The sequence below is a fragment of the Ahaetulla prasina genome, chromosome 8, assembly GCF_028640845.1.
Source record: "Ahaetulla prasina isolate Xishuangbanna chromosome 8, ASM2864084v1, whole genome shotgun sequence".
Classification (NCBI taxonomy): domain Eukaryota; kingdom Metazoa; phylum Chordata; class Lepidosauria; order Squamata; family Colubridae; genus Ahaetulla; species Ahaetulla prasina.
Genome location: NC_080546.1, coordinates 16,039,267 through 16,062,033, shown reverse-complemented (window position 1 = coordinate 16,062,033; position 22,767 = coordinate 16,039,267). Strand labels below are relative to the sequence as shown.

The 22,767-nt window shown below is 41.4% G+C and overlaps 1 protein-coding gene across 4 annotated transcripts in view; it reads left to right on the top strand.

The window, feature by feature from the left end:
* Positions 1–22,767, top strand: part of MAPK10 (mitogen-activated protein kinase 10) — a 145,943-nt gene that overhangs the window by 95,995 nt on the left and 27,181 nt on the right. For 3 of the 4 annotated variants that reach the window (XM_058192087.1, XM_058192086.1, XM_058192088.1), the window contains 2 exons: positions 13,635–13,817; positions 18,818–18,942. In XM_058192087.1, coding sequence (XP_058048070.1) covers positions 13,635–13,817; positions 18,818–18,942 — 308 coding nt within the window. The remainder of the gene's footprint in view (positions 1–13,634; positions 13,818–18,817; positions 18,943–22,767) is intronic. The other variant, XM_058192089.1, reaches the window with a different exon arrangement.

The following is a 22,767-nucleotide window of genomic DNA, read 5'->3' as shown; positions in this document are numbered from 1 at the left end:
AATATCTTTATTTGAACCTTTGCCATAGATTCAGAATTCCTGAATTCCTCGTTCCCTGTTTATCAAGCATTCTTCTTTAACTTTCTGGATTACAACAGATCCTCCTAGCGCTCTATATGTTAATAAAGCTTATGGCAGTACTTCGTAGCTTTAGTCTGGTTTGCAGGAGCATTAATTTTATTTTATTTTATTTTAATGAATCCATGTCCATGCAGTCTGGACAACTGAATTAAATTAACCGATTGGGGAGAGAAATTTGTTGATGAAATATAGTTCACCGCAACTTACATAAATGGGATCCTGCTATAATTTTGCAGTTGGGTCATTATAGATAGCTATAGTATCTTCATCTGACGTTACATAGTTGGAGGTTGATTTTAGCCTTTATATCCTAGCATGCCTATATGGAATCTGTTGGGCAGATAAATGAATAAATAAGCATCACAGATCCATATCTTTTGTATTGGATCTGCAAATTCAAAAGCACAGTTTTGAAGAATGAGTCAAAATAGGTTGAGTTGGTGTTGCGTATTTAAAGAGATCCATTGCAAATTCAAAAGTGCTTTGGACCTTGTGCAGGGACAGCACCTCTCTGCTATTAATTAAATCAGGTACTCCTTTTTTCATAGTTTCATACAAGCTAATTTAGTGTTTCAAATTGGTGTGTATTTGCCATGACTGATAAACCAGCAAATATTAGCAATATTTTTATTTTAGATATCACTACTGGGAATAATTCCTACATACAGTAGAACCTCTGGTGGCTCAACGGACTAAGTCTGTATGTTATTAAACACAGCTGCTTGCAATTACTGCAAGTTCAAGTCCCACCAGGCCCAAGGTTGACTCAGCCTTCTATCCTTTATAAGGTAGGTAAAATGAGGACCCAGATTGTTGGGGCAATTAAGTTGACTTTGTATATAATATACAAATGGATGAAGACTATTGCTTAACACATTGTAAGCCACCCTGAGTCTTCGGAGAAGGGCGGGATATAAATTCAAATAATAAAAAAAACAAACCTCTGGTCACGACCATAATTCGTTCCATAACTTTGGTTGCAAACTGATTTGGTCATGACCCAAACCTAATTTTGGAAATTTGGCACTTACAAAAAAAATGGCGTGGAAGGGGAAATCGGCCATGAAAAAACAATTTGTGAATTTTTTGGTCGGAACTCAATTTGGTCATGGTCAGAAGTATTTGTGACAAGAGGTTCTGCTGTATCTGACAACTGACTCAATATTCAAAACTCAATGATATTTATCTTTTCTTTAATGATTTGTTTGCAGGATACACGAATACAAACAAACACACATACATAGCAATAGCACTTAGACTTACATACCATTTCATAGTGCTTTACAGCCCTCTCTAAGTGGTTTACAGAGTCAGCATATTGCCCCCAACAATTTGGGTCCTCATTTTATTGACCTCAAAAGGATGGAACTTTGAGTCAACCTTGAGCCGATAAGGACCGAACTCCTGGCATTCAGCAGAGTTTGCCTACAATACTGCATTTTAACCAGTGCGCCACCATGGCTCTTCATATGCATATGCATATGCATATACATGTACATATAGCTCAGAGTTGAACTGTAGAATCCTAGGTGCTCCCTGAGCTTGATAGTTTGCTTGCAGGTGTTTCCTTATCTGACTAGATAACATCACCAGTGTTAGTGATTGTGTTGTTTCTCCCTGTTTATATACAATGGCTTGCCCTGCCAGTGGAAGTATGGTTTCCTCCTATCAATACATGCATATCCAATCCTTGCTAGCATTGATGATGTTACCTAGTTGGATAATGATATGTCTGCAAGCAAACAACCAAAGCTGAGCTGTTCTCCATCTTCCAATGTTTTATCCCTGACTCTGTTGGATAGATTGGGCCGGAATTTTGGGACAGGACCAAAAGTTATCAAATGAGGTTCTACAATTGAGGGTAAATAGGAACCTTTGGGCCTTCAGCCTAGTCTAGTGCTGGCAAACCTTTTCGGCACAAAGTGCCGAAACAGGAGCGTACGCACGCGGCGAAGCGCCCAAAACCGGAAGAGCAGCTTCCTGGCGCACATGCATGGGAGCACCAGAGACTGTAAGAGCAGTTCTGGTTTCTGTTGCACACTGGGTTCTGGTGCGCATGCGCACATGAAGACCAGCTAGACAGTGCGTATTCACGCACCAGAAACCGCACACTCAGCTTCTCGGCGCACACATGTGGTTCCATGTTTCCGGCACTTCCGTGCACATGAAGATCATCAGGAACCGAAGAACAACGAGCAATGACTGGCATGCCCAGAGAGATGGCTCTGCATGCCACTTCCGGCACACATGCCATAGGTTCCCTGTCACGGGCCTAGTCCACCCCCATCATTTCTATACCGTACTACATTGGCTATCATTTTACAATACGCAGCATCTCTTCCTGAGAATCCACGTGTATTCCTGGTGCTCTGATAAATATAATGCAATACAATATCAACAATGCACATCTTTGCCCAGCTATTGCCTTTTTACCCAGCTATTTTTAGCCAATCTTCAATATTGTCTTCCAAACCAGGCATAAATAGGAAATGAGTTTTACTTTAGGTACCCTATTTCTCTGCAATACGCTCTGGATTTAGTCATCATTCTGACATGCTAAAAAGCAAATAGAATAGCTTTTTAATATAAAAATAATTCTTTCTAATAAATCAGCAGGAGAAAAGATAAACCTGACCCAAAATGTCCCATAGATAATGCATTTTAAAAGCCTAGCTTCTTTCAAACAGCTGCATAGTTATTAAAATTTGTTCACAGAGCCTCGATAATTAAACCATTAAAAGCATTTGCTGTGGAAAAATTCCCTAGAAACAGCCACTAACAGCTGATGATTTGTTTCAAATTCATTCTTAGCAGTGTTGGTATTTTTAAACAAATAAGATGAGGGGGAAATTCCATTAAATATGCACTCCATTTTCTGTAAGGCTGTGCAACATTTCCTCTTACGCCTTCGTTCTCATTTGCACTGTAACTTTTTCAACAAATTTTATTTTATTTGCAAAAGCTACTTCTGATTGTAATTTTGTATACTTGATTTCCTTTCCTGTTCTTTTCATATGTTAAGATTCAGGCTTGGGTCCATAATCTTCTGGCAGTTTTTCCCATATGGATAGAAGAGAATATTTGTAGCTCAGGGATGAACTGTGGGGTCCTTGCAAACGTTTCATTACCAAATTAAGTAATATCCCCCCACCCTCACGAACACTGATGATGTTACCTAGTTTGGAAATGAAACGTCTGCAAGAAAAACACCAGACTCAGAGAAAGCAAGGCCCCCACAGTTTTTTCCATCTACGATCTGCATCATTAACCAGGCCAGACCACCTGAGAAGAAAACATATCCAGACTACATATCAAAACGATATGCCCCAGAACAATGGGAATTAGCTTTCTGTGTTCATACAAAAAGGTCATCCAAGTATCCTGGGTTAATAAACCACAATGTAAAAAAAAATAATCCCTTTGTTTAGAATATGCCAGATGTGATTTTCCTATTGAACAAACGGCAAACTGTCATAGAGATGAACTTTACTTGATAGCCAGATGCAAGATTGTGGTCGAGTGTCTGCAAACAAGCTAGAAATCTTAAGATAAACTAAGCTCTTTTAAATTTAGCTTATTATATTATCCAGTCTTTTTGGACATGCTTAGTTACGCTTCTGGGTTTTACTGTCATACCTTCTGATTTGTTCAGGCTAGATTGTTACCTAATGCCAAATCAGACAATTTGATGTATTGAATAACCCAGAGGGCTACAATAAGCCACAAAGGCAATGGTTTAAAGCAGTGGTAGTCAACCTGGTCCCTACCGCCCACTAGTGGGCATTCCAGCTTTCATGGTGGGCGGTAGGGGTTTTGTCTGATACTGAAGCATTTTCCTTTTTTTTAATTTAATTGACTTTTTAAAAAAAAATCATAGCATTATTTAAAAACATTTTCATTAGGTTTTCATAAAATTCCCCGTGTCAATTTAAATTTCTGAAAATATACTATTTGTATTGCCCGTGCATAAGTTTAGTTCATGTTACATAAGTGAAACTAAATGGCGCTATAGTGCGACCACAAACAAAAGAGCCTCGTCCCAGAATAGCTCGCGCATCTCCCCCGACACCACCCAGCTGTAACAGACAAGCAGAGCTGGTAGCCGGCGCCCCCCACCAACCCAATCCACGATGCACGAGAGGCATGTGCAGACGATGATACACAGCGCATTACTGTGGAACCGGTGAGCGGTTAGAAAATTTTACTACTAACAAAGATAAAAAGTGGGTGGTAGGTATAAAAAGGTTGACTACCACTGGTTTAAAGCTTTGTGCGAAGAAGGTGCATATTGACAATAAACAAGCAATACTCTCCAACCTTGGCAACTTTAAGACTTGTGGACTTCAATTCCCAGAATGCCTCAGCCAGCAAAGCTGGCTGAGGAATTCTGGGAGTTGAAGTCCAAAAGTCTTAAAGTTGTCAAGGTTGGAGACCCCTGCACGAGGAAATAGATTCAAGATGCTCACAATGGAAGAGTGGCTGGATTAGTAGGCACTGTGAATAATAATATTTTGCTTTCCCTCCATAGAATGCTTGAATGTTGCCTGGGAAAATAATTGGGTTTTTATCTTCATAATATACTAACCATAACATCCTATGAGGATATTTACCGTACCTGTTAGTACTTGAGTTGGTGACAAGTAGTTCTTGAGTTACAACCACAATTGAACCCGAATTTCCTGTCGCTAAGCAAAACAGTTGTTAAGTGAGTTTTGCCCCATTTTAAGACCTTTCTTGCCGCAGCTGTTAAGTGGATCACTGCAGTTGTTAAGTTAGTAACATGGTTGTTAAGTGAAACTGGCTTCCCCATTGAGCTTCCTGGTCAGAAGGTTGTAAAAGGCGATCACATGACCCCTATCATAAATAAATGCCAGTTGCAAAATGCTCCAATTGTGATCTCTGGCCATGCTACCTTGGTCGTAAGTGTGAAAAACAGCCATAAGTCTTTTTTTTCAGTGCCCTTGTAACTTCAAATGGTCACTAAACGAACGTTTGTAAGTCCAGGACTACCTGTCTATGGAGATTCTCAGTCATCCAGGTCATGGTTTGTTTGTTTTTTTTGGTGTTTTTTTTTTTAAATTTGCATTTATATCCCGCCCTTTTCCGAAGACTCAGGGTGGCTTATACTATGTCAAGCAATAGTCTTCATCCTATTTGTATATTTATATACAAAGTCAACTTATTACTCCCAACAATCTGGGTCCTCATTTTACCTACCTTATAAAGGATGGAAGGCTGAGTCAACCTTGGGCCTGGTGGGACTAGAACCTGCAGTAATTGCAAGCAGCTGTGTTAATAGCAGACTGTCTTAGCAGTCTGAGCCACAGAGGCCCCTAAGGTTGTCCCAAAGGTGCTTTTTTCAAAAGGCAACGGGACTTTCTGGTTTTTCTTTGAAGATCTTTCGCTTCTCATCCAAGAAGCTTCTTCAGACCTCCTAGTTTCCCCCCTGATATTTTTATAATTCTAAAAGCCTCCAGGTCTTTCCCATGATGATTAAACGGCCCCTATTTTTGCCACGCCTAAAAACCTATCTAGGAAATAGAACTCATTATAGGTAGACATTCTGTTTTATTCAATTTTTCAGGGTGCACTTGTCGAATACCAGAGTTTGCTTTTAAAATGAATGGTGACGATGGTGAGCCACGTTCGTAAGAATGTGCGCATTTTTGGAATTAAACAGTCCTCGTTGATGATCTTGCTAATCAGTTAAAGCAAGGGTGTCGAACTCAATTTCAGTGAGGGGTTGTGTTTGGCCTTGAGGGGCTGGGGGGTGGCCAAGGTGGGCGTGGCCAGCTCAACTTCACTCATGTTGGGGGACCTGTGGCGGCTCAAGTGCTCTGCCAGTGAAAATGGGCTCTCGAGCTTCATTTTTGGCCATGACGGCCTCCTGCAGTCCTTTGAGCTCTGTTTTCGCTAGCAGAAGGCTGCAGGAGGCTGTCACAGCTGAAAACAGCGCTCCCCTGGGCTCTGTTTTCACTGGCAGAGACACCGCGGGCGGTCATTTGCTATTTCCAGGGAGATACCATGGGCCAGATCTAAGCCATGGGCTGTATCTGGCCCCGCACGCCTTGTGTTTGACATCCCTGAGTTAAAGCAACCAAAAAAATTACTTTCTTCTCTGGACTTCCAGCTTCCGCCTTCTTCAAGTCAGTTTCTAAGGATTGTATTTCTGGCCTTTGGAGAATAAAAGTATCTATCAGAATAGACGGGAAAAGAAGGGGACAAGGATTAGGTCAGGCTGAAGAATTGCATACTATTTAATGTGTCCCTATTGCTACATTTAAAACCATGTAGTTTTCTTCTGTGATCGCTGGCCCTGTTTCCCAGATGTTGAGAAAAACCCAAGGAAAACAATCTGTGAATATTGTCACGTTCTTTGGTTGATTTTGATGTGTTTCTTGAAATATGTCGTGTACCGTTGACCTTGTTAAGATCAAAAGCTTTTGAAGATTGTGCAGAAAGAGCCCTGTTCTATCTATGATGCAAAAGTTTTCAGACAGAGCCATGTTGCATATTCATCGCAAGCAGCCCAAAGTATTTGGTCTAGATTTTAAATGTGGGTGACTTAGGATAACGAGTTGATGCAATAATCTGGATTGTATTGCGGCCAATTTTTGAATTTCCTTGAAGAGAACTAGGAGGAGAGAGCATTCGATTTTTCTAATGGGTCTGTTAGCTACTTCCTATAAAAATCCAAAGGAAGGACAAGACTAATTGTGGAAGACGTTTGGGTGGGAATTGTGAATTACAGTGAATTGTCTTCTCTACTTTTCTGCTATAAATTGGAATTAATAGAATAGAATAGAATAGAATTTTTATTGGCCAAGTGTGATTGGACACAAAAGGAATTTGTCTTGGTGCATATGCTCTCAGTGTACATAAAAGAAAAAGATACGTTCATCAAGGTACAACATTTACAACACAATTGATGGTCAATATATCAATATAAATCATAAGGATTGCCAGCAACAAGTTATAGTCATACAGTCATAAGTGGAAAGAGATTGGTGATGGGAACTATGAGAAGATTAATAGTAGTACAGATTTAGTAAATAGTTTGACAGTGTTGAGGGAATTATTTGTTTAGCAGTGTGATGGCCTTCGGGAAAAAACTGTTCTTGTGTCTAGTTGTTCTGTTGTGCAGTGCTCTATAGCGTCGTTTTGAGGGTAGGAGTTGAAACAGTTTATGTCCTGGATGTAATAATTGCATTCCACAAACTGAGTTTCTGTAGGACAGTGATGGCTAACCTTTTCCGGACGGAGTGCCCAAAGCACATGTGTGAGCATGCTCGAACCCCCCCCAATGCAATGCACGCTCACCCCTCGCAAGTATGCGCAACCCTCCCGCATGCCCCTGCCCCCCGCACATGCACGTGTGAACCCCGTACATGCTCTGCCCCTGCGCACGTACACGTGACCCCTGCACGCATCCTATCCCCCGCCCATGTGCGGCAGGGACCTGATGACCAGCTGGCTGGCGGGAGGTGTACGCACATGCATGGCAGAGCTGAATTGGAACGATGGCTCGCATGCCCACAGAGTGGGCGCTGAGTGCCACCTGTGGCGCATCTACCATATGTTCGCCATCACGGTTTTAGGATGTAGCTCTTATTAGCCACTTCATCGGCTATTAACCACAAGCTAGAATTATCCTAATCTTCTGAATAGGCGCTGTTGTATATCCAAAATTTGAACTGGCTTTATGTGTCACTATGTTTTACAAACATTCTTTATTAAAATAATCCAGCCCTTTGCTTAATCTTAGCAAATCTCATTATCACCATTCATGTAGTGATAAAAAATGGAAGCTTGTTCTTTATTAACCTAAGGAGATCCATGCTTTCATTTCCGCTTGTTGTTCATGTACACTACTACTTCATTGGCAGAATCTGGTCTAGGCAGATGTAAGAATATGTTTGCATATGTATATATCCTTGAAGAAGATTGCTAAAACAAACAAAAAACAACAACCACCCGCTTGCTACTCGTTTTTCCTGGCAAGATAGACTTAGTGTTATGTCAGCTGGACTGAATGAGCTGTTTGTCGAAAGCTTTACACCGGTGCGATCCATCACCGAACCATTATTATGAGCCTGTTGTGGTCTGCGATAATAAGCAGGAGTTTTCTAAAGGAATGGTTTTTATATCAAAAAGAAATAGCATTTTGGAGGCAGATTCTTAATTAGAAATTGGAATAGGCAAGCCAAGTGCAACAGAACGGTATATTTTCACCTAGTATTATGGTCATAACGCACTTGGAAACGGCATAAAGTTTAGGTAGCAAGAAGAAGAATGAAGGACAGGGACAATGGGAAGTTAGCTGCTAGACCAGTGATGGCTAACCTTTTTGCCATCGTGTGCCAAAAGCGGGGGGGGGGGGGAGGCTCACTTCCATTTCAAAGCGTGTGTGCCATACCCATAATTATATGTGCCCCACCCCACCCCCGTGCATGCCCTCCCCTGTGCTCTCCCCGCTTTTGGCACGTGATGGCACAGTGGGTCCATTTTTTCCTCTTTCCCGGCTTCAGAGCCTTTCTAGGAGCCTGGGGAGGGCAAAAACGGCCTTCCCCACCCCCTCAGAGGCCCTCCAGGGGCTGGAAATGGCCCATTTCCCTGTTTCTGGTGGGCCCAGAAGGCCTGAAAATCAGCTGACTGGTGCACGCATGTGCGTTGGACCTGAGCTCCCGTGCCCACCGATACGGCTCCGTGTGCCACCTGTGGCACACATGCCATAGGTTCGCCAACACGGTGCTAGACTGTGTTCCTTGATAGATTATCTATTAATCACTCAAAGTCATCTCATCTTTTTGTTCATCTACGCCTTTAAAACAAAGATTCATCTGAATGCTCCCAATCTGATTTCAGATTATTTTTTCTTTTGTTCAAGCCAAAGTATGACTGCAGGTAGTCCTCGACTTACGACCACAATTGAGCCCAAAATTTATGTTGCTAAGGGAGATGTTTCTTAAGTGAGTTTTGCCCCGTTTTGTGACTTTTCTTGCCACGTTTGTTAAATGAATCACTTCGGTTGGTTAAATTAGTAACACGGGTTGTTAAGTGAATCTGGGCTTCCCCCTTGACTTTGCTTGTCAGAAGGTCGCAAAAGGGGATCACGTGACCCTGGGATACTGCAGCCGTCATAAACAGGAACCATTTGTCAAGCATCCGAATGTAAATCACGTGACCATGGAGAAGGCGCAACAGTCATAAGTGTGAAAAATGGTCAGAAGTCACTTTTTTCAATGCCGTTGTAACTTCGAACGGTCACTAAATGAACTGTTGTAAGTCGAGGAGTGCCTGTATTGTAATATTTTTGTGACCTATACATTCCACTCATATCTAACATTTTTGGACTTTTTTTTTCTTTTTTCCCCTTGTTCTTGTATGCCCTACAGCTTTTCTACTGACTTTCATGAATAAATAAATGCTCCAACAATGGAGATTTTTAAGAAAATGTTGGGTAACCATCTGTCTGAGATGGTGTAGGGTTTCCTGCCTGGGCAGGGGGTTGGACTAGAAGGCCTCCAAGGTCCCTTCCAACTCTGCTGTTGTTATTATTATTATTATTGTTAAATCATGTTTGCCTTTTGTGGTATAATGTTGCAGGAAGAGTCATCATTTGGGATTTAAGCTTTATGCCCACCCCACACCCCAAACCCTACCATCCACCCACTTACTAACTTCAACTATTAAGTGGAGGGACATGTGAGCAACAGACATGAACACTAATGTGTCATGGGGTGTCCAGCAGGGGTGGGATTCAAAAATTTTAGCAACCAGTTCTCTGCCTGGTTCCTGGGTGGGCACAGGGCCATGGTGGACATAGCCTACTCAGCCTCCTGCACCATGGTGGTGGGGGGCATTTTTGCCCTCCCCAAGCTCCAGAGACTTTCCTCAAGCCTCTGGGAGGCCCGTTTTTTGCCCTCCCCAGGCCCTGGAGGCTTTCTTTGAGCCTCTGGAAGGGCGAAAACAGCCACCTCAATGCTCTGGAGGCCCTCCAGAGGCCGGAAACGGGCCTGTTTCCAAACTTCCGGAACTTCTGGGAGGCACATTTTTTGCCCTCCCAGAGCCCCTGCTCAGGCACTGCACTTACCTGGCATCCAAAACGGGCTGCATGGAGACTCCGGGGAGGGGAGGGCTGGGATGGGAGGGGCCAGCCAGTCTTTGCAACTACCGGTTCGGCGAACCAGATGTAAAATTAGCATTCAGTTCACCCGAACCGGTCCAAACCGACTGAATCCCATCCCTAGTGTCAAGCCTTTTATTCCAAATAGGGCAGGGGTCTCTAAACTTGGTAACTTTAAGACTCGTGAACTTCAACTCCGAGAAATCCCTAGCTGCAAGAAAGAATGCTAACAAGCAAAAGTCTGCAAGGAATATAAATCCTTCCGTCCTCCAATCATTTGGTCAGAGCTGAAGAAGCTTCTTGGATGAGAAGTAAAACATCTTCAAAGGGAAAAAAAAACCAAAGTCCAGTTGCCTTTGAAAAAGCACATTTGGGACAACCATGGCCTGGATGACTGAGAATATCCATAGACATAAGTCTTAAAGTTGCCAAGTTTGGAGACCGCTGCTGTATTTGGAATAAAAGGCTGGACACCCCAGGACACATTAGTGTTTGTGGCTATTGCTCACATGTTCTAATGTGAGGTTCATCATCCCTCCACTTAATGATTTAGTAAGTGGGTGGATGGTAGGCTTTGGGGTGGGTGGTGGGTGGGGATAAAGTTTAAATCCCAAAGGATGATACTTCTTGCAACTGTTGGGAGTTTGGAGATCCTGCAACAGAGTTGGGGAAAGGGCTCAGTATATTAGCATTTGCTCCATTCTGTGTCCCCATCCTCCTAGTCATATGTCCAAGAACGGGTTTTTATTAAGGGACTCTGAAAGAGATCCAGAAACCATGACTTGTGTGCTTTTCCCCATTTGTATTATTTTTCAAATACAACAAGTCAGAATAGGACACATTACGGCAGATTAGTCTAATCTAGTGTCATCTATCTAATCCCCTCGTAGCCAATCATTTGGGAAGTCCATAAGCAATTCATGAGACAGCAGAACTTCCCCTCGAGTCCCTAATGACTAGTATTTAGATGCATTCTCAGATCCTTTGAGTCAGGGGTGCTGGGGGTTCGCAGGGGTTCGAGAGAACTTCTAGCTAAGATTCTGTGCAATTGGAAGAACCCTCAAATCCCACTCCTGGCTGGCCACGCCCACCCCACCCTGCCCCTCCCAGGAGTCCCCACGCAGCCCGTTTTGGATGCAGGTAAGTGCAGGGCGCACACGGAGGCTCAGAGAGGGCGAAAAACAGGCCTACTGGAAGTTCAGGAAGAGGACCTCTGGAACCTGTGGAGGCTGTTTTCGCCCTCCCAGAGGCTCGAGGAAAGCCTCCAGAGCCTGGGGAAGGCAAAAACGCCTCCCCCCCGCCATGGTGCAGGAGGCCGACTAGGCCACGCCCACCGTGGCCATGCCCATTCAGCAACCAGGCAGAGAATCCCTTGCTAAAATTTTTGAAGCCCACCCCTGCTTTGAGTAGCATATAGCCATCCTGACTCTTGGTCACTGATAACCTTATTCTAATTGCCTTTAATGGCTGTGTAAACTTGTACCCTGATTTCATAATTTACCCTGTATTTGCTTGATTGCACTGGTTCTGCAGAAATCCTTCACAAGCAATAGATATGTAAGATCTCTGAAAAGCAGGCATAGGAAATAATAGAAAAAAAACACGAATAAGCAGGGAAGTAGTTTAAACTTTGTTTAAATTAAAAAAAAAAATAAAGTATACTTTGCAATAATGTAAAATGGTATCTCAGTACTTATCGTTAATTGGTTCTGGACGATGCAATAAGTACCAAAAACGATGAGTACCAAGCAAAATTTTTCCCACAAGGAATAATATAGTGAGTCACAAGGCAGCTGACACCGACAAGTTGTAACTCGTACCTTGAGTCTCAAACAAACAATGGGTACCTGGACAAACTTTTCACATCAAAATGTGTTGAGTACCAAATTCGATGAGTTTCAAAGCAGTTGAGTACCAAGGTACCACTGTATATGCATTGTGAGGATGAACCAAAAGTTTCTTTGGAAAAATAAATTCTGATAATGCGTTTATGGAAATGAGAAATATAGCCATAAGGAAATGTTGTAACAGGAGACCTTGCAAAGCGATCAGCAAGGAATAATATGTGAAGCTGTTTCGGACTGCAAGAGTAGATCACATTAGAATTTAGAATACACACCACTCCTATATATTGATTATGGCATACAATGAATGGAATGTATATGTCTGGGTGTATTTGAAGAACTGGTGTTTGTTTGAATCCATTGGACTGTTTCAATGAAAGCTTCTCTTCTATTTATTCAGCATTATATTTCCTAAAAGAACATACGATGTTAAATAATACAAAATATCTTATGAAGGATGCTTAAAGTTATTTTTGGATTAAGGTCTTGCAAAAAAAAAAAGGTATTAATATTTTTACTCCTGTGGATTTTGTTCTGATCAAAAAACAAACCCAGCGCTGATGAATACGCCAAAGTCTATGTGCATTTTTCCCGACATACGGAATAAATGTGGACTTACTGCCTTTGACGGGTTTCCTTTGTTACTATGACATAGAAGTATCTTGCTGGAATAATAGGTTAACAATATATCCGATGACTGATTGCAATTAATACTGATGAACTTAGGGGAAAACACATGGACATTTAGGGAACTGCTACAAAAAGAAATCTAAAAAGAGTTATACCCCACTGTTATTCATCAACCTTGGTAAAATGCAGATATTTTAATCATGGGAGTCTTGTGTTCAAGTTCCAGCTGGCTGCAGGTGCTTATATAAATGCTTCGGCTATCTGTGTCATCCAACACATATAGATTGTGAGGTAAGAATCAGAAACAGATTGGTGTGGATGTTTCAGACATCACAAGCCACCAAGGTAAGGTATGAATCAGATTGCCTTCTTATACAGGTAATTCTCACTTAGCGACCGCAATTGAGACTGGCATTTCTGGTGCTAAGTGGTTTGGTTGCTCAGCAGGGAATCACGAAAGTGTGATTGACTTAGGACATCACTTCCAATTTGGTCATTCAGTGAACCAGCACGATCATTAAGTGAAACATCACATGAGCACCATTTGCAATTTTAATTCCACATTCTCCATCAACTCTGCTTGCTGCATTCACAGTGGTACATGTGAAATGTTGCCCCCCCACCAAACTGTTTTCTTTTACACCGTCGTAACTTGAACATTATTTAATGAGGCAGTCGTTGAGTGAGAACTGTCTGTATCCAAATCGGTCGGAGTCACCTAAGCTTAATTTCCAAGTCACTGGGTCTTATTTTGGTATGGATGATATTGCTCTGATACAGTATTATATTGCCCTGAAAAAGAAACACAAAAGTTGGCAGAGTTTTCATAAACTGAATCTAGTTGTTATCTTTAGATGACAACGACAGCAAGATTCAAAGAAAGCTAGGGGTGGTTGGAAAAGAGGGTGGGGTGGGATTCTGCAGCATTTGTTTCCTTAACTCCCTCTGCTCAGATATTGACCAGTGGAATAAGGTGATTGAACAGCTGGGAACTCCCTGTCCAGAGTTCATGAAGAAACTCCAGCCCACAGTGCGGAACTACGTGGAAAACCGGCCTAAATACGCAGGCCTCACTTTCCCTAAACTTTTTCCAGACTCTCTTTTTCCAGCTGATTCAGAACACAACAAACTCAAAGGTAAGAACGACGGTGATGCGCGAAGCATGCAGGAACTAGGACAGGGGTGTCAAACTGAAGACCCGGGAACCCGGATCCGGCCCGCGGGGTGCTTAGATTTGGCCCGTGGGGTCGCCCTGGAAACAGGAAACAGCTGGAAACAGCAAAGGACTGGCCCGCAGTGCCTCTGCCAGCAAAAACAGACCTTGGCAGGGCCACACACAGGGTTGCAGGAGGCTGTTTTAGCTGGCAGAGCGCTTAGACCACCACAGGTGCCCCTGACACAAGTGATGTCGATCTGGCCACACCGACCTGCCCCCCCCCACAAAGTCAAAGACCAACCTGATGCGGCCCTAAATGAAATCAAGTTTGACACTCCTGAACTAGGACAATGAGTGCAAGCTTGCCTTGCATTAGGAATGTGTTTATTGAATTTACATCCAAGACTACTGCCAAGGTGAAACTCATGACAATATTAGAGTAGAATAGAGTAGAGTAGAGTAGAGTAGAGTAGAGTAGAGTAGAGTAGAGTAGAGTAGAAGAGGAAGAGAAGAGAAGAGAAGAGAAGAGAAGAGAAGAGAATTTTTATAGAATAGAATTCTTTATTGGCAAAGTGTGATTGGACATACAAGGAATTTGTCTTTGGTGCATATGCTCTCAGTGTACATAAAAAGACAAGATACATTCATCAAGAATCATAGGGTACAACACTTAATGGTAGTCATAGGGGTACAAATAAGCAATCAAATCATATTAGGAAAAAATCAGTATCAATGCATGCATATGGAATCAGCCAGATGCTCTTCCTTCTGGTCACCGACTGGATCTGGATCTATTAAGCTTTTACTAAGTGTCCTGCCTCATGTTAGAGGAGTGTTGCTAAATACATTTCCCGCTCTCTGTTGATCCCAATGTGGGGAAAGGATCACCGCCACAATTTCATTCCCTTTCTTTTCAGCTTTAGAAAGATATTTATAGGTAGTCTTCGACTTATGACCACAATTGAGTCCCAGATTTATGCTGCTAAGCAAGATGGTCGTTACGGGAAGTTTGGCCCTATTTTATCACCTTTCTTGCCACAGGTTCATCACTGCAGTGGTTAAATTAGTTACCTGGTTGCTAAGGGAATCTGGCTTCCCCATTAGCTTTGCGTTAGGTTGCAAAGGGAGATCACATGACACTACCCTTCATAAATAGGAACCACTTATTTGAATGTTAATCACATGAGTGGTCGTGATGCAGTGGTTGCAAGTGTGAAAACCAATCATATAAACCACTTTTTTCATAGTACCGTTGTAACTTTGCATGGTCACTAAATGAATGGTTGTAAGTCGAGGACTACCTGTACTCAGATTTTCCCCAAATGATCTAAATTAGGAGTCTCCATCCTTGGCAACTTTAACACTTGTGGACTTCAACTCCCAGAATTCCTCAGCCAGAATTCTGGGAGTTGAAGTCCACAAATCTTAAAGTCGCCAAGAATGGAGACCTCTGATCCAGGGGTGAAATGCTCCCAGTTTGGACCGGATTGTGGATCCGGTAGTGATGGCGGCGGGTGGTTCGGAGAAGCAGTAGCAAAAATCCCTTCCACCCTTCCACCCCCCCGGCATGCCCAGCTGAGCCGCGTGATCATCAGAGGTTTTTCTTTTAAAAGCATTTTTTCTTCGGCTGAAAAAATGCTTTTAAAAATAAAAAAACCAAAAAAAAGCCTCTGATGATCGCGCGGCTCAGCTGGGATTGTCAGAACCCTTTCAAAGCATTTTTTCTACAAGCTCTTCGCCCAAAGAGGCTGTAAAAAAAAGCTTTTAAAAGTTAAAAAAAAAAGTTGGCCACGCCCACCCGATCACATTAACCCTCCCATCAAGCCATGCCCAAAGAACCGGTAGTAAAAAAATTTACATTTCACCCCTGCTCTGATCTAAAGGGCGTTTTACATATCATACTTGAAAATGCTAAGCAGTGATGCCAGATGGAGGCCAGATAGGTGAAAAAAAGTCAAGAAGGGACCATAACATTGTGCAATCAAGGCCTTCCTGACATTTTTTTTTATGTGCCTTGCACATGGTACATGTTTACAGGGAACTTCTTTGTGCAATTGTGACTTCATCTTGATTTTTTGATGTCTCGGAATACGACAATGGCATCAGTCAACAATTATGACAGGTTATCTTTTTCTAGTCTCCTCCCATCCCTTTTGATGATATATCTGTGTATCTACAAGGCAGGGATTATACATACACACGAACTCATACATATACATGCATACTGGTGCTGCCGGCCATAATCTCTTTCTTATTTTTACATACCTGTCACCAGAATAGGGTCATGATTGTGTCGTCAAATGTCACAGGCTTGATTTAAAACCAGACTATAACGCTGAAATGTTGTAGATAAATTTAAATGAGTGGTGAGGATGACCTTGGAAATAAAATTGCTGCATGAATGTATGTGTTCATCATCTACTATTTTATCCCCATCTCTTGGTGTTTTTTTCCCCTGAAAATGTTTAATCCAAAGCTTACAATTCCTACTATCAAAGGAAGGCTACAATTAGGACTGTTAAATTTAATTAGCAGGCATGGATGGATTAATCTAGACCTCTCCAGATGTGTAGGGACTGGAGAATTCTGGGAGTTGTAGTCCCAACACATCTGTTGCTGCCAGTTGGAGAAGGGTGGTGGAGGAGTCTGATTTCTGATTTGTTTCATTATGAAAAAAGTTGTGTTTTTACTGTGGGTGTTGTAGCTTAGGGCAGGGGTCTCCAACCTTGGCAACTTTAAGATTTGTGGACTTCAACTCCCAGAGTTCCTCAGCCAGCTGGCTGGGGAACTCTGGGAGTTGAAGTCCACAAGTCTTAAAGTTGCCAAGGTTGGAGACCGTTGTTTAGGGCATTAACTAATTTTGAAATAAATACATGTGTAAATCTATTCTACTCCATTTCCATATGAAACTGCACCTAAATCTTACCTGAGCTTTAAATTTTCCAGTTTAATACAGAAAAGGAGTTGAATAGATGTATACATTTATTTGTTTGGACAAAGGTTTGAATGAATGCAGAAACAAGACATAATAATCAGTTAGCTATTTGGAAAGGTTTAATTGTTGAGAGGCCCCTTCAGACGATGAGGGCCTAAGGTGTAATTTGCATGACTCTGAATAAATGCCCATGAAACTTTGGTAGAAATTGTGGAGGCCAATAGTTCAAATTGTCTTTAATTGAACCTTTGTTAGTAGAAGATGTGCCACCTTCACTTTTGGCAGATTTGATACCCATAATTGAAAACCATCTTGATAACCACGGTGCTAGATAAGATGTAGCCATTATCTGCAGAGGTTTGAATAGAGGTGATTTAAACATAAATGAAACCTGTGATTGTCTTCAACAGGAAAATAAACTTCCTAAGAAAACATGGATTGAGGGAAAACGTTTTCATTTACAGCTCTGGAATCTACCAACTTAAAATGTGTATCAATTTTGAAGGCATAGATTCCTAAGGCTTCCTGCAGTGGCAATGCACAATGTTTGTTAATCCGCTACAATTTGCATGTCATTTATTTACACATATATTTATTTCCCTCTTGATTCCTTCCTCATCCAACTTCACTCCTGTGGTGAAACAAAAACAAAAAAAAAAAAGAGAGGGAGGATTTAACTGGGGATTTAAAGCATATGCACAGAAAAAATGTGTTTTCTTTTGTTGCCTTCCTGAATTAAACTTGTAGATATGTTTTTACGTGCATGGATTATTCATCTAGTGTCAAAAAAAATGCTCCATCTCTGATAATGATACGACCCGGGAACAATAAAGAAAAGTTATCATTCAAAAAACTATTCCAATGAATACTTGAATCTTTGTTAGACTCAATCAGGTTTGTGGTTGTGTAAATGATACTACCTATCCCATGCAGGTTGACCTAAGCAGGAATTCTCATGTTCTTTACAATTGTGTAATTCTTCTGATGCATTGCAGTCTAAATTTTACAGCAGGAAAAGGACAGAACAGTTTACAATGCTTGGACTTCATGAAGCCTTCAGCCTGTATAGAACATGTAGTTCAGCATCAAAGCAGACTGTGGCTATCTATCTATCTGTCTATCTGTCTGTCTGTCTGTCTGTCTGTCTATCTATCTATCTATCTATCTATCTATCTATCTATCTATCTATCTATCTTCTATTGTATCATCCATCCATCCATCCATCCATCCATCCATCCATCCATCCATCCATCCATCCATCCATCCATCCATCCATCCATCCATCCATCCATCCATCCATCTATCTATCTATCTATCTATCTATCTATCTATCTATCTATCTATCTATCTATCTCCTACCTACCTAAGCTCTTAAATGGTTAAACCAAGTTTCCTAGATCTATTAGTTCTTTCTTAGCATATCTGAACTATTTTAAAATCTGAACTAGTGGACCTATCAGGGAAATTTGGGAAGAAATATAATAGCATTCCTGAATGTGTGTGCACATGTGTGTGTAACTTTACATAAATAATAATTAATGATTTTAGATATTTATTGTTCTAGCTTTCTTATATGCTACCCAGAGTCACTTGCTGTGTGAGGTGGACAGCTATAGAACTCAGATAAATAGGCACACATTCACACACACAAATAAACCTGTATTTTTTAGTTAAAAGAGTATGCAAAGTGCATTAAGGAAAACATATATAAATATATGTCTGTTGTATACAACTATTGAAAAATAAAAATTCCAAACTGATGCAGAAAAAAAGAAATGAATTAAACAAAATAGGAAATGGAAAAAAGGGGAGGAAATGACCTTGTTCCTAAGTCAGATATTCTAAAACGTTAATTTTATAAACAGCATCAACTTAAAATTGCTACTTCTGCCTTCCAAAAGATCTAATGGAACCATCTATAAAGTTTCTTGTTCTTTAGCAAAAGTGAGTTCCGCAGAACAAAATATGTATTGAAGCCACTGAATAAGTCATATCTCCATCCATTTTTCCCCGTACCGATGCGTTTTCTGTTTTCGTTCCTCCAGCTAGCCAAGCTAGGGACCTTTTATCAAAGATGCTAGTGATTGACCCAGCCAAACGGATATCAGTGGATGAAGCCTTACAACATCCGTACATCAATGTCTGGTATGACCCAGCAGAGGTGGAGGCGGTAAGTAGACCATTAGCTTTGAAATGAGAACTCTGAATGTTTTAGAACTAACCTTCCTTGAGCCCTCTTTCTGTTTGTTTTCATTTTAGCATTACAGTGTTTAGCAAAAGCAGCTCTTTTCAGTAGAATCTGTTGTTTCCCAAACCAATTAACATCAGTGCCACATATTGTAGTGTATTATAAAACATTGGTGTTCTTCTTCCCATTACTTTTTAAAAAGTCTCAAAGTGTTGTACTTTCTGTTCTAAAATGGTACTTTCAGCAAATCTTAGTCTTCAATTGGTCTAGAACAGCTGTCACATCAAGAGGTAGGATCCCCAATGGCAGAGATGGGCAACCTATTTTCTAGACTGTGGACTTACTTTTTTGTAGCCCTTACAGTTCACCCCAAGACCGCATCATTATATAAGAACCAAAAAATGGTGGCATTACTTTATGCCACCTTTATGATGAGAAACAGAAGCAGCATCACAAGACTCAAATAGATTTAGTAGTTTAAAAAATGAAGAGCTGGGCAGCTTAGACTTAGAATAACTTTATTGTCACTTTGAATGTACACTAATTGGCATACGTTAAAATGAAATTTCGTTGCATATAGCTCTCAAAGGGTCACCACCTCCATTATACATTACATAAACATGAAAAAATAAATAAATACAAAATTATGCATGTACCCACATATATTATATGACACAGAGTCAGCACAGTTTAGGTCGGATATATACATGTACATGGTGAGAAAAATGAATCTTCCGAGTTTACCAGATGGATGGCATAGGGAACTTAGCTGTTACAGAATCTGGTAGTCCTGTTAGAAATACTTTAAAACCTCCTCCCAGAGGGGAACAACAGAAACAGGCCATGAAGTGGGTGTGTAGGGCCTATAACCATGCTTTGAGCTCTAAACACTTAGTACTTATAAGCAGTATCCTGAATAACAGGAAGTGAGCTTTCTCTAATCTTCTTGGCTGTCCTCACCACTCTCTGTATGGACTTTCTATCTGAGGCGCTACTGCCAGCAAACCAAACAGTGATGCAGGTTGTTAAAATGCTTTCAAACGTTTACCAATGTAGGAAAAATACTCAAAAATCCCTCCATTCAATGACAAGCACCTAGATACATTAAGAACGTTTCCTTCACGTAGAACCAGCTGTCTAGTCTGTAAATATCTGAGTAGATATGTTGAGAATATACCATAGGTGAGGTTTGGAGGGCAGGAAGTTTGTCAATAGCACTTTCATCCTGGAATTCAATTCAATAGTTTTATTTCTGGAGCTTCTTACAGTAATTGAGAAAGTGATGAAGACTAAGCTAATTTGCTGGGCTTTAACTCAAAGACTTGCTAATACTAGACACTGGTAGAGCGGTGGGTGATTTCAATCTACTTTATGGATTGGTTATGTTGTTCTTAATGGATGCAGTGTAAACTATAGCGTGCTGCAGTGGTGAAGTCTAAATCTATAAGAGTAAAATAAACAAAATAATAACACCATTATTTTCTCAATGGATGTTTGGCTGCCAGAGTGAGAATAAAAGCTTGGGTTAGTCTGTTGAAAAAGTTGACTATCCTAATCAGTTGATCTGACTTTAATCTCTTATGTCTGCCTCTGCATTTCTGTACACCTGAAAGATGAGTCCACCAAGGCTTTCATTTCATGGCTTAAATTATCGTACGGTCACAACTCCCAAAGTCTTATAGAACTCACATGTTAATGTCAGAGACGAGGTGGCACAGTGGTGACAGTGCAGTACTGCAGACTACTTCAGCTGACTGCTAGCTGCAGTTCGGCAGTTCAAATCTCACTGACTCAAGGTTGACTCAGCCTTTCATCCTTCCGAGGTGGGTAAAATGAGGACCCAGATTGATGGAGGCAATAGTCTGACTCTGCTTAGAGAGGGCTGTAAAAGCACTGTGAAGCAGTATATAAGTCTAAGTGCTATTTTGAACCCTGAAATAAGCAGTTGGCTTTATTGCCATGTGCTCAAAAGCCCGATTGGGCTTATTATCAGGTGATGTCTTATTTTGGGGAAAATAGGATACCTATGGAATGGAATTTGAATAGAATAGAATAGAACAGAACAGAAAAAATGGTGAGCTGCTCCATGGTTGCAAGGGTTCAGGCGAACCCTTAGCTCTGATTACTGGCTGGGCCTGCCTCCCCACCCCTGTTCTATGCTATCCATTTGTAACTTACTTTCTGGCTCATTGGCTGGCCCAGCTACGTTCCGCCTCATTCCTGCTGTTCTCATTGGAGCTGCCTGAGCTGATTAGGAGCCTATTTGAAGCTCAGTTTCTCTCCCAAAGGGGTGTGTGCAAGCGAAGCGAGCATGCGTGTGTGTGCACGTGCACGCTTATAACCAGCGAACCCTTTGTTAAAGAAAGTGCAGTCCACCTCTAAACAGAACAGAACAGAATAGAATAGTTGGAAGGGATGTTGGAGGTCTTCTAGTCCAACCCCCTGCTCAGGCAGGAAAGCTTATACCATTTTGGACAAATGATTGTCCAATCTCTGCTTAAAAACTTCCAGTGGTAGAGCATTCACAACCTCTGGAGGCAAGTTGTTCCACTGATTAATTGTTCACACTGTCATGAAATTTATCTTTAGTTCTAGGTTGTTTCTCTCCTTGACTATTTTCCTCCCATTGCTTCTTGTCCTACCCTCAGGTGCTTTGGAGAATAGCTTGACTCCCTCTTCTTTGTGGCAGCCCCTGAGATATTGGAACACTGCTATCATGTCACCCCTAGTCCTTCTTTTCATTAAACTAGACATACCCAATTCCGGTAACTGTTCTTTATATGTTTTAGCCTCCAGTCCCTTAATCACCTTTGTTGCTCTTCTCTGCACTCTTTCTAGAGTCTCAACATCTCAACTTAGGTGAGAGATAGTATCTTCAAGTCTGTTTTGTCCTCCCTCACTTCTCCTCTTTCTTCTTTTTATAAAAGACTCTTTAGAGTGGAAAAAGTATTGAGGAAGTGAAAGATCTGAATAATCACAAAAATTATTTACAAAACACTTACCCTGGTCAACTGGAATAAAAATGGTTCAAGCAGAGCAAGAATCCAAATTCACTACACTCTGAGCTTAGCTGATGGGAGGGCATGCCTAATAGACACATTGATAGCTGATGGATGGAGAGGCCTCAGAGAGGCAGTTTCTCATTATCTTTGGTGATGACCCTGCTTGCCCTTGACCCTCAGTGCAGTCCAGAGGATTTAGATGTCAGATCCTTTGCCTGAATTATTCTAAGGGTTTGTGCCCCTATGATGGGCTATCAAAATGTTCAGCTCGTAAGCTTGGAGGGAAGATTAACTGGGTAACCTGATTCCTACACCAAGGTGGTAGAAGGTTCTTCATCCATAATGTATCTAGTAGGAATGGAAATCAGCACAGTCCTTCTTCTGTACTAAAAGCCATCTAAGCATCATTAACCCTCATTTTCTCTGGTGGGAGAAAAGGTCAGGGGTTAGTACCAAGTTACAGGAGATGCAATGAATCACAGGAAGCCTCCTAAGATCCCCTGCAGAGAATCTTATAATCTTTCTCAGTGTTTGTGTTGCACTGGGAATGAGTTCATTAGTGTTTATGTGATGCTTAATTGCCATTTGTGACAAGGCATGGTATGGAAAGATGGGTATAGACCAGGAGTGAAATCTACTTACCTTCCTTACCGGTACAGAAGTGCACACGCCACGTCACATGTACACGCAGACCTTCTGCACATGTGCAAAACCTTCTGTGCATGCGCAGAAAGTAAAAAAACACGTTGTTGTTGTTAGATGCAAAGTCGTGTCCGACCCATTGCAATCCCATGGACAACATTCC